General features: G+C 43.2%; 1 protein-coding gene across 2 annotated transcripts in view; it reads left to right on the top strand.

Annotated features, from left to right (window-relative positions):
- Ac76E (adenylate cyclase type 2 Ac76E) overlaps positions 1-13,304 on the top strand; it is a 944,861-nt gene that overhangs the window by 917,380 nt on the left and 14,177 nt on the right. For both annotated transcript variants that reach the window (XM_075703570.1, XM_075703577.1), the window contains exons 14-16: positions 1,973-2,116; positions 4,043-4,156; positions 7,675-7,841. In XM_075703570.1, the coding sequence (XP_075559685.1) occupies positions 1,973-2,116; positions 4,043-4,156; positions 7,675-7,841 (425 nt within the window). The remainder of the gene's footprint in view (positions 1-1,972; positions 2,117-4,042; positions 4,157-7,674; positions 7,842-13,304) is intronic.

Here is a 13,304-nt window from a genome sequence, read left to right as displayed (position 1 = left end):
GTATCTTTGTCTTCTGCATATTAATCTTCAACCCCACTGTTACACTCTCTCTGTTAAGGTCCTCAATCAGTTGTAATTCGTCCCCAGTGTTGCTGAACATGAATACATATATATATATATATATATATATATATATATATATTGGAAACGCAGCGAGCCTAAGCGCTAGGGAGACGGAAGTTGTATGCCTCATTTAACCTACAGTGGTGCCTTCTTCAATCAGTCAGACATGGTTTGATCATTTCGCGCTTGTAAGAAATTGACGGCTCTGCTACCGCCGCGGTCGCAATACAATTCTAAGGAATACAAATGAAAGTAAGCAAGAAAGAATAATTGCAGATGTAGACGAAAGGGATGGATGCATATACGATCGTTATGACGTTCTGAAAATATGTGTGTTAACTTTACATCTAGGTGTTGTTGCTGCTTGCTTTTCCTTATCGTTTGTGTGAATACTGTAAACAAAAAAAAAACCTTCCCGTCAATTTTCTCTGTACCTTCTGTGCGGAAATTTCGCATCCTCAAAGAGAGCCCGTTCTGGCAGTGCGCCTCGTAAGTTGCTGTGAAGAACTTATTGAACATAAGTTCTACATTTGTAGTGTTATCGAGTGTGTAGTGCCAACATCTGTTCGAGTATTAGGTTCCCCGAATACGTTTCCAAGATCTGTATCAGCTAGCTTCTATGTATTCTGGGCTTACAAAGAGGGAATCGCGGCAAGTGCTGATGTTCGGAATTAGTCAGCGTTATTTTCCTAGTGTTGTCGCTAGAAAGCATGTGCAAGGTATGTCGATAGTGTATTTGCAAAGCACTTTTCGTAAAGATATCGTGATGCACGACATAGTGTCAATTCTCGGTTGCCCTAGCCTCTTGTTTCCCTTATCTTACGCATGCACGCGGTCTTGAGCGCGCCTAGGTACACGATATACTTTCGCTGAACTTGAACAGCGCTTAACACTTGCGCGTAAAAATAAAAAAGCGAAAACTTTTTCAGCGCTTACCGAGAGGCCCCGAGTGTCGTATGATACGCTCGTCGCGTCTGCCTGTCTCTTGTCGTCCGAAAACTCGCGTTCCCGGGTGGCTATTCAGAATGTTCAGTCGCACCGCCGTGTCACTACCGCGCTGAGATTCGCACAAAGCAGGCGACCTTGACGGCTCTCATATATATATATATATATATATATATATATATATATATATATATATATATATATATATATATATATATATATAATATGGGCACATGTGTGTGTGGTACAGATGGACTGTGTCTGAAAGTAGAGGAAGACGAAGATTAAAGGCAGTGTTCGGGTGACCATCTTTGCCGTGCCAGTAGATCACAAACATATACATCAACCATGTTTGTCTGCGTGCGCAACATTCTACTCGCGTCACACAAGTTGCCAAGATAAAGACCTGGCAGCCACCTCATCGGCTTCACATCATCATAAAAGTACTCAACACCACGCCGTGAACACCAGCCCATCATCATGCCCACCAGCGTCATGACCCCATCATCAAAAGCCTTTGGCCCAAGTACACTGGATCTGTGGATGACGGGCCCGTAGAAGACGGGGTCCGCCTCTTCGAGCTCCACGAAACCGCTGCATCATGGTCGGAACAGGATACGGTTACTGGAACATTGCCTTTGATCTTCGTATATATATATATATATATATATATATATATATATATATATATATATATATATATATATATATATATATATATATACTACCTGACTGCCCGACCGAAGGGCGTGAAAGCATGGTGGGCTAGGCAAACAAAGCTTCGCTCTGAAAACTTTATCGTGAACAAAACTTTGCACGAAAAGACATACACCATTATACGCGTGAGCAATGCTCCTATGGTTTCTAAATGTTACAGGGTATCTTGTATCTTTCTAGCGAAAAAGCAATAAATCTTTTCTTTCTTTTTTTTCTGTATATTTTTTTCTCTTTCATCACTTGTAAGAGCATGGACGGCGAGACTTCAGCGCACCCTACAGCTATCCATCACCCCCCGTGCATTCCTGGACTTGCGGGGAGTCTGCTGCTTCGCATCCTGTTCTTCATTACCACAATCCTCTTCATTATGTCAGCGACGTTCATAAACATGGTACGTATGTTGCGCATCTAGGCAAATATTAAAAAGGCAGCAAAAGTGGAAGACAATAACTTTGTTATACGCGAAAGGCAAGAAAAGGAAAACATAAAACACCTGCGCTTACGAAAGAACAAGACAGAACAGCACATTTACTGCTCTCAGCGTCTTGCATCACGTCACCTGCGGAGAGAGTTGTGTATCTCTCCTGATATTTCAGTGTATAAAATGAACGAATAAAAACTGGAATGTAGAGCCTGTGGTTACTTACGGTAACAGTTTTTTACGGTGAACACCATTCTCACTCAGCAGAGTCAAATAAACAAGCAATATTTATGTTTTATTGTTATTCAATAGCAGGAGAGTTAGAAGTCAAAAAGTCAATCACATCAGTAAGTGAATTAATAGCCTAATGTAGAGTAATCAGCCGGTCGCAGCACCACTAATCACGCTTGAGATCAACGATGACTTAGAATTGGTGATCGGAATAGTCGCATGCAATACAGTGGTATTTGGCGTAAATTTCAGAGCGTGGTCTTGTCATGTTGTCATAAATTAATGTTCCCGGACGCCTAACCAAAAACAAACAAAGAATGTCCACCACTTCCGAAACAATTCTGTAAAGCGTCCTTGCTTCGCCGTCTACTTTCAGTGCTGTTCAATTCTGCTGCTTGCCTTTGATTTTTAGAAAATCGGACTTATACAGGGTCTGTGAGATAAAATTGGAACATTATTAATTTTGCTAAGCGAGCAATACGGCTGTAATAATCTGTCATGTAGCACTTGCGCTCCTACTGCTTTCAACAACGAAAGAGTCATTAATGAACAGACTCAGTTTTGTTCGACACTCCGCTGATGAAAGGGGCGTCGATACTCTTTTCTGCAGAATGTTGTTCAAGAGTTTTAGCATGACTGGGCTTAAAAGCATGCACCAAACTGACATGCTAAGAAGTATGAGAAATATATGAGTCGGTAAACCGGAAAAAACGACTGAACCACGAGAGAGAGAGAGAGAGAGAGAGAGAGAGAGAGAGAGAGAATTTATCTGAATGAAAGCAGAGAGGTCGGCCTGAGCTAACACGCTCTAGCCTGCTACTCTGCACAGGGGAAGAGGGAACAGGGACATAAAGGTGTGATGAAGAATGATGGTGACATAGAAAGAGGGATGCGCAACAGTGAAAACAAGTTCAACGTTCTGATAATAAACATTCAGAAAGCTCATTCATGAAGCCACTATCTGGTTCTGAACCACGAAGGAAATAATAAAGACAGTGCTAAATACTGAAAATTGAAAAGAAAAACTAAACTCAAAAACGTCAAGTTAGTGTCAGCGGAGGTAAAGGGACAGTGAATATATTGTCAGTTAAGCCACCATGCTGGCGAATGGTGAAATGGTAAGCTAGCGAGTCCGCAATATGTGTTCGAGCATGAGTCGGCTCAGGCCAGAAGAGCGAAAGCTGCCTTCATAAAGAACGCACACTACGACTGGCCTCGCTAATTCGGTTCGCCATGGACCCTCGCCTGAAAACCCACTCGAATCCTGCGTCTGGGGTGCATTCGAAGCAGAGGCGAAGGAGCAATATGGTACTACTAAGAACGCCTGCGAGCTGTGCATAAAGTAGGCGATAGTTCGCGTGGACGAGAAGAAGCCTACCTACCCGAGATTCGGGCCCAGGCTTAAGAAATATTTTGTCTCTTGTGGAGTCTGTTTCAAATTATTTAGAAATTGTTTATTATGAGCGAGTTTTATAGAAATTAGCGATTTCTGCAAGACATCTATCGTGCTTTTTTGGGGGGGGCTTCGCCAATTTTTTCTGTTTCTGCTCGAAGACATTGTATATAATTAATATGCCTTCCGATATTTCCTGGCGACATAAAAGCCCGTTCGTAGAATGTGCGTGCAGCTCGTGTACGTATATATAGTAGTCGTCTCTTTTTCAGATTACTTGTGGAAGCACAGACGGAGAACGCATCATTTTGGCTAATAACGACAGCAACGGAAACTTCACAACTGCACTAATTGAGGAAGTCCCTTACGACTGTGGACTCGTCCGTGTAAGTAGCTTATTTTCCAATATTAAGACTGAAAGAGCATGAAGCGTTTGTTTTCACTGTCATTAAGGCCAACCGTATCGTGTTTATCTCCCATCTAGCAATGATCGACCTGTGCTGATTTTTTTTTCTTTAACGTTAGCTGTTCGTCTGGCATCAAGGAAAGAGCTGACAAGCGGACCTTTTTTAACGCTGTCGAGGTGTGGAGTACAATCAACGTACAAAAAAGCATTGATAGACTATGCATCTAAAAGCACTGAATATTTCGAACTGCTGCCTCTTCGTTTCTCTCGCCCTCTCAACCTGTACGATATGTGCCGACGAATTCTCATTTTCTTACCGCGCAGGTAGCTAAAACAACGGCGGTAATAAACAAGATATCTTCAAAAGTACGAAATGTGCAGGAAAGTTTAATGACAAAATTTGCATGCATCCGAAATTGGCACGAAGCTACAAAATAAATTCATATGGGTTCTACAAAAAGAATGCTCAGCCGCTGCAGATTGCCAGAGCCTTCTATTTGCGAAATAACTTTCTGTGTAACCTGTATGGAATTTTCTGTGTAGCTTCATGCTGCAGTAAAGTGAATGCGAACTGTGCGAACTGTTCTTCTTCAGACTGGCATATTGATGGTCGCCTGTAATCTGGCCGCAGATGCAGGAAATTGAGTCGTCTCTGGTAATCGGTGAAGAAATGACTTCAAATGTTTGAAAAACGCTAGACAGCAATCATTTATATTAAGTCAGGGTCCTGATACGAAATTTGGGGCCTTCCTGGCGCTGCTAAACCACGAGCAAAATAGGAGCACAAACACATACGTCGCTGCAGAGTTTATCAGTGAAGGAAGTCAGTGCTTTCAGGGTAACACACATTCCACGGCGTGTTCTAATGCCAGTAAAAAAAAAAAAAAGAAAAGAAAAAAAAAAGAAAGAAATGAACCTTTGAAATGTCTCAGCGCCTTTAGAAGCACGTTATAAGTTAAGAACGATTAAAGAACAGTAAATACGGCGAACTAGTCCTAAAATTAGCTCTACTAACTTCTATTCAAGCACTTGTTCCCTGAGTCACAGCCTGCTATATTTTTGAATGTGCACCTATAAATGCGAGAGCATTATCAGAAAGCCGTAACAGAAAAACGGCACACAAATTCCGCCACCTTCAACTAAAGATGGAAAGTTGAGGATTCGATCCTCTGCCTCACTGCCACCGCTCTGTAGCCGAGCGCGCTAACAACTGCGCCACTGTTCTTTTTTTGTTGTAGTTACATGGTATTTGTGGAGTCGTGTATATGCAAGAATCGTACCACACGCGAGAAACGTGCAAGCACTAGCCAACACATCTCGTATTCTTGGCCTAGGGGGGACCTACAAATCGCGTTGAGCACACCAAGCACCGCACAAAAACTACAACTAGCTTTGAACTTCAGGATGTGGCAACGACAAGGCAACTTATCAAGAGGTGGCACCAGTCCAGTTGAAAACCTGTAAAGTCACACATGCCCTTCAAGTGTATTCTCAAATGATTGGTTTGCGCCACTCTTGCATGACGCTATCGTTGCAACAGACGACTGCGACGAATATCTTCGATCCTGCGCACGGAGTTGGGCTCTGCCTGACGGGCGATTCACCAGATGGCAGAGCGAGCTGCAGCCGCTCGCTCTGCCTTTCGCGTTGTCGGGGATCTGCAGACGGCCGTGGCCGGAGGCCGTGGACGACGACGACGAATAAGATGCAACGCGCCTCAATTACCCCTCTGGCAACGATTACGACATCCCCCCCAGGGTATGAGGTGGAGTTCGCCTACGAAACCGATGAAGAAGTGTAGTGTCAGCACCATGGTGCCACTCGGAAAAGTACCGTCATCGCACGGCAAAGTGGTGTCATCGAGAAAGAACACTGAACGCAATGCGCGGGAAACGCTACTTTAATCAGAACTCCGCCAATAAAACTGAGAGCTGAGAGATCTCAATATGGCCGGTTTGTCGTGTTGCGTCGTTGCGACCTCATAGGCCGCGACATTACAGTCCGAAACATGGCGCAGCAGCACTAAACTCGGCAACATTTCGCCGCAACGCTAAACTAAGCGACATGGCTCAGCGGCACACACAGCGACGAGTAATGCTCTCGCATTTGCACATCATAGGAATTGCTTAGGTGCCCTCGTAGTTTATCGCGTTCACTCTAGGTCCTATTATCCATCTTCTTTCAGACAAATTCTTTAGGAGCTATAGTGCATAGTTTTTTTTAATATTGCAGCATTAAATAGTTTGCGGTTGTGGCTGATTTGTTTTCGCTCGAATTTGGCAGCATAGTGGAATTTTTAATGTATTCAACATCTTCGCATAGTTATTGGCATAGTTTGTCCGGGCATTTAGTTGCTGGCATCTCAGCAAAACCCGCTTAAAATTCATCTACGAATGCACGACAGTTTTAAAATTGACCGAGCTAAGTACGTCACTTTGTCTACATCACATCTATCGCGAAAAAAAAAAACACACACACACTTACACTAAACCAGGAGAGTGCTCACTTTGACACGTTCAAGTTTTCACTGTTCCCACGTGCGGTCAAAGAATGGAATCATCTCAACTTGGAGATAGTTTCCTCTCCATCACTTTCATCTTTCATCAATCTACTAGAGACATCAAACACAGAAGACGCCACTTAACACACCCGCATATCTTCACTGTAATACTTGTGTTTCCTGCGCATAAATTTTCTCCATTTCAAGCCCCAAACTTCTGCGCTGTTATCTGTATCACTTATGTAATTTTACATGGGTCGTTTATTCAATATTCTTATATAAACTTTAGTAATGCTATATTGGTTATTGAGTAGTGTTATACTAACCAAAAGTATTGTATTTCACATTGTCATCGGTGATTTTTCGCAATGCTTCAAGTAGCTTTTTTTTACGATCCAGCATGAGCTGCTTGTTTCCTTTGTAAAACTGCCCAATACCCACCTGCGTTGGTCTCACTGGAACGGGCAGCATCCCAAATAAATAAAACCAGTTCACCTTCCTTAGCAGCTCACTTCTCCGAAGGCCATTCGCGCTTACGGCATTTTTTTTTTTTTTGCTCAGACGACACAAGCAAGCGAGGACAAGTGTTTCTGAACGATGCGGATTCTTTTTTTTTTTTTTTTGTAAATGCAGTTTTGCTGCGAAATTCGAGCGAGAACACCGCAGCGGTATAAGTTAAAAACCTTCACTTAATGTAGTCAGAATAAAAACGCTGGCCCGTGTAGAATTTCCTTGAAGAATAACGAGCCTTGAAGTTTGGACATTCCCATTCTACGCAGTTCCCAGTATATGGTCCCACTTTTTGTCTGTTTTTGATACAGTTTCGCCGCTTGTTGTCTTCTTTAGACACGTGCGTTATTGGCTGGGTGGCCCTCCACTTTGCTTCTGAACTTTTAAAGAGAATACAAACGCAGACCATTTTATTAAAATAACTGCCAGCAACTGCAGACGATACATTCATTGAAATGATGCCCTATTTTCTCTTCCATCTTGAACAGTACCAGCTACCATGCTCAATGCTAGCGCTGACAGCTGTGTCGGTGTATCTGAGGATAAATTTCCTCTTGAAGCTGCTGGCGATGATCAATGGATTGGCATCATTTTCCCTGGCATTCAGTTTCTTTCGGTCGGACCTCTACGGGGACCCTCTGGAGCCTGAACCTGGGTACGTGAAGCGCTTTTTTTTTTTTACGACGCCGCTCTCGTTCTGATGCAGTGAACTTTACTGGCGCGTGGCAGCCGGTCAGCTTCAACAAAGTAATCGAATATTTCACTGCACCTCAGAGCGCTCCATTATGTTTTCAGTGTGTTGTATTCACATGCAGCCGCTCGTACATATCGAATTCTAAGAAGCACGCTCAGCTGCCACCTGTAAATTATTCCTTGCTGCATCCACAGTTTCGCGTTTTCTAATTTGTAAGAGATACCGTAATGTAACAATACGGAACGAGCAGCCACCCTAAGTAATAACGTTAAATGGAGCGAAACAGTGAGTCATCAAAATACGAAGCCGAACCTTTTTTGCCGAAAACACATACCTGCGCTGTGTATGCGTTTTCTTTCCCTCGGTCCTTGTTAGTTCACGCTGCCTAAGTCAAAGCATCTTTTTCTTCTTCGATATCCGCAAAGCGGGCATGCAAGAGAAGAACAAGATCTTGCTTACCCAGAAATATTTTATTTTAGACAAAGGCACACGGGAAGGCTACACGCCTTAATTATACATATATTACAAATTGAAGCCCTCTGCGTGCACGTATCCGCTTGTTTGTGAGTTGTGTGTGCTGCCTCTTAGCTAGAAGAAATAAATTGTGCGCTACTCACAAACTCAAGTAATGTTTAAGTACAGCCAGTATCGAAAGTCCGGGTATCACTGGAGTCGTTAAATAACCAGAGTTTCTGCGTAACTTACGCGCACCGAATCGGTAGCACACGAGGCTCAGAAAAAAAAAATAATACTTGGATTTGCTTTTTTCGTTGCTTCCCCGTGCCGTCTTTTGCTCCTGACGGTAATTAATAAATAAGCGCGATACCTGGCTATCGTGTCGTACGGTAGGCACTACACGTCCCAGTATTGTGCATGATCGCGTATTGTATGCGTGTTGCGTGCTGTATCGTCAGGAGCAAAATACTGTATGCCGATGGTGCTGCTTAAAAAAACGACAAAAAAATGACCGTTGTTTTTTCAAACAATACCCCGTGCAGCATGACAGTGAACATTGTAGTGCACACTTGCGTGTGCAAACGATGCTGTGCTCCTTCAAATTGCATGCTGTGCCAGCAAGCTTCTCGAGAATTTAGCTCTCTTATCAGATCCGGTCGTATATATAAATTTTCCTCTGGTCTGCACATAACCAGGGCTGGGAAGTATCAAAGATACATGTATCTTAGATACTCGCTTAAGATACTCTTTAAGCATCTTGTATCTGTATCATGATACATTCTGCAAAACATGTATCAGTATTTGTATTTTCGATACATCGTACGAAGTATGGTGTCTCTTTAGATACAAGTTACACCTATGGCAAAATCCACCAAGGCACCCAGAGTCACTTACAGCAGTTAAAACTTATTCTGAGGCGACAGTTTTACGCTAATTTTTCTAATGACATTATACGATTGAGAAGAATAGGTAGCGAGGCACTGGAAGTGGTAAGGGAATACATCTACTTAGGGCAGGTAGTGACGGCGAATCCGGATCATGAGACGGAAATAATCAGAAGAATAAGAATGGGCTAGGCTGCGTTTTCCAGGCATTCTCAGATCATGAACAGCAGGTTGCCATTATCCCTCAAAAGAAAAGTGTATAATAGCTGTGTCTTACCAGTACTCACCTACGGGGCAGAAACCTGGAGGCTTACGAAAAGGGTTCTACTTAAATTGAGGACGACGCAACGAGCTATGGAAAGAAGAATGATGGGCGTAACGTTAAGGGATAAGAAAAGAGCAGATTGGGTGAGGGAACAAACGCGAGTTAATGACATCTTAGTTGAAATCAAGAAAAAGAAATGGGGGGGACATGGGCAGGACATGTAATGAGGAGGGAAGATAACCGATGGTCATTAAGGGTTAGGGACTGGATTCCAAGGGAAGGGAAGCGTAGCAGGGGGCGGCAGAAAGTTAGGTGGGCTGATGAGATTAAGAAGTTTGCAGGGACGACATGGCCACAATTAGTACATGACGAGGTTGTTGGAGAAGTATGGGAGAGGCCTTTGCCCTGCAGTGGGCGTAACCAGGATGATGATGATGATGATGATGATGATGATGATGATGATGATGATGATGATGATGATGATGATGATGATGATGATGATGATACGATTGAGAAAATCGAATTCTGTGCGGCACTAGTATTAATAATTAACTTGCTCATTATACTCGCTAGGTACAATGTTCCAGCCACACAATGGAAGTCGATCGGGTGCTTATAGCATACCACTTTGCTAGAAACTTTCTGCTTAGAACCAGTTTCAAGAACTACCGACGTCGGTGTCGTTAAATGCATTGCTGTCCTGGATAGTTTTACACACAGTATATTACACAACGCAGAAACATATTATCCGGAACATCAATGCGCATCGCTGCAGATTTCAAGTACTTTGATTGCACATAACGACCGCCTGATCTAGTCCCTTTTAAGTACCCGCACAGACGATCCGCAATAGAATTGACAACTGTCAGTTTTACCCTAAGGCCAATCGTCTAAAGCGATAGCAAGGTTTAGCGTTGCACTGAAGGGGTCGCAGAACGCTGGCGTGATGAACGTGCCAGCGGCGTTGCAGGTGTCGCACCTCGATGGTGCACGATGTTGGATTAAAAGAAAACCGTCGGGGGACTTGGTCAGCGTCCAAAGAAAGCATTGCATAAGTTTAGCTTGACGTTCGCCACGGCGTGGTATGCACGCATCTGCTCAGCACGAAAGAAAATGTGCGTGCGCACAACACCGATGCCTGCAGTGGAAGCCAGAACGCTGCACAGGCTCCGGTACAGAGCCGACTGAGCGGAAGGTGAGAGTACGTCCAATTTGGTTTTGTCGCTGTTGGAACAAAACTCACTGTGCCTTGTTTTATGGGACTTATTCTGCTCGTCTACATCGCCCGGCCGCCGCTGACGCACATCTCTCTCCACGTCGGCGTACTGTTTGAAGTGGCGTGGGGTAGAAGGCACTATTTGCCGTATTATTTCACGACTGCTGCACTAAATTCGGTTAATAGTTCACCATTGTGAATCACCTAGATAACGGCAGTCTGAACAGTTGGCGACTGTCACAATTAGAGAGCAGTGTGAGAAGGTGTACAATGGAACGCGGAGCCTGCTGTCGCTCTACTGTCATTGTGCTAACTCTTAACTCCAGTCGTCTTTTACTATTTTCCACTGCAGGTTCATTTGCTCTTCTTCTATACTATATCTAAGGGTACATTAAAGAAAAAAAAGTATGTGAGCTGAATTAGTAAGTTACCCTTTTTAAACACCGAAAAAGCTGCTCTTATAGTACTGTGAGAAGAGGCTTGGTGTAAGGAGGCAAAAACGAAAGACCTGTGGTGACGCTACCGTGAAGTTCGTGCACCAGCTCGCGGTGATGTCATCAACTTTGAGCTCGTCTGCTCGGGCGTAGTTAATTTTTTATCGACAAAGACGGACTGCGTTGTGGTCTAAAGCAGCCAAGAACTGGACTTAGCAAGTTCCAAGAGCATATACCGAGCTGAAACGGCGCAAATACTAAAAGATACCTTAAAATTCGTGATGTCACACTGACATGCTGGCGCGGGGGTTTCGGCGTGATATCAAAATAATAGAACTTTGACCGTCCTTTTCTATTCTAATAGTCAACATATTACCGCCAAATTAGCGGGAAGACAGTTTTGAAAGAATATTCCTTATCAGTCTAAACTAATTTAGTGTTTCTCGTTAGTATTCCTTTAAAACTCAAGGCATTCGACAGAGTGACTAAATATTAATTCACCTCTATGCGGGTACTTCGACGTTATAATAGAACATACTCAACAGTTTCTGCGCTATTTCCAAACGCTACAGACGAGTAGGCGTCATGAGCATTTATTTTTCCTAGAGCACCGCGTTCAGAGAATCGTATACCCTCATATGGATTCGAACAGCAGCTCTGCAGCGCTTTGAAGAACCATAAAACTTCTCTGTTTCGATTTCATTCTTTGGTGTTCGATATAGTTCCATAGCTGGCTTCCTCTCCATCACCCCAATATCCACTGTGCTGTTTTCCCGGTCTCAGATTCATCTGTTGCCAAATTCAGGGGATCGTCAAAATCTCCTGCACCCGTTTCCTAGCACAATTTCGGGAAGCTTCTACCGACAAGCTGAGCGCTGCTAATGATAATCGGAACGCTATCTTATATTGAACATTGCCCCTGCTGCTACATGATCTACACTTTTTTCGTCTGACTGGTACAAATTCAAATTAAAGTGCACATTTTTCACAACCATCACGAGCGACGTGTACAGCTCCAGCTTGAGCTTCAGTCTTCACTTAAAGTAATACACGCTTTGAACGTTGCTGCTAACCCATTATGTTGTTGTAATGATAGCGATGATGATGATATGACCATTCACTTTGAAAGTATGTGATAACAAATGTCACCAAGCTTCTTCTTTTAACTTTCTAGTGTCCCTATATCGTTAAATGCCATCATAAACTAAGATATATTTACTGCCGTTTACTGACGCCTCGAAACAAAATCTGTGCAACGTGATGTATTGTGTATAAACATTGTTATCTCCTTATAACACGTGCGAATATACATATTACACACCGAAGCCTAATATGGCGCATTTATAAAACTATACAAGCGAACCTGTTCCAATATAAAACACTGAGCCGCATTACAAACAGACTACAAAGCAGTGCATTGTACCGATGACAACGGTGACATGAAAAAAATTCCTGATGCGCAGCGTACTTGTACGTTAGTCCGTATGAACCGGCGTTAGTCCGACCGGCCCCGTAGACTGTTGCGGAATTAATTGTGGTGCGAATCGTTGTTAGAACTTGGAATTCTTTTGTATATACGTATCAGTAGAGGAAATATGAAAAGAGGGATGCCTGGTTGGCGGGAGATAAGAAATTCGCCATAAGCACATCGGCCCGTAATCACAAAAATCTCTTACGCTTGAGTGGCTCGCAAGGTAAAAATTCAGCCAGTAATGACGTTAAGTATATCATCAGAGAAGGCGGCTGGCCAATGGAAAAGCACTTATGAACCAATGGCTTTGTGAACTCAGCCCCTGATAACTTGCAGTGGCCTCTGCAGTGCAGCTATAACGAAGAATTAACCAATGTATCGAAGTAGCTTAAGATACATATTGCAAGTATCGTATTGGACGCAATTAATCCGCTTGTATACTGTATCTGTATCTCGAATACTTATCACCTCAGTATATTGTATCGGTATCACGATAGATTTGCAAAATACTTTTGCCCAGCCCTGGTACATACAGAACGTTCCACACAATTTGAATCAGCAGGGAAGCTCGCTTATAGAATTTCGTTTGGGCTGTGATTTCTGTTACTTGCGCTGAAGATGGTGCGCAGCGCTTCAGCACGCTTGCGATTATTTCAAATAACAATCTATTCAATTTGCACTGGCCATTCATAAAAAAA

This window comes from Dermacentor variabilis, chromosome 1, assembly GCF_050947875.1.
Source record: "Dermacentor variabilis isolate Ectoservices chromosome 1, ASM5094787v1, whole genome shotgun sequence".
NCBI lineage: Eukaryota > Metazoa > Arthropoda > Arachnida > Ixodida > Ixodidae > Dermacentor > Dermacentor variabilis.
Note: the sequence above shows the minus strand (reverse complement) of the source record. Positions and strands in the feature narration are given on the sequence as shown.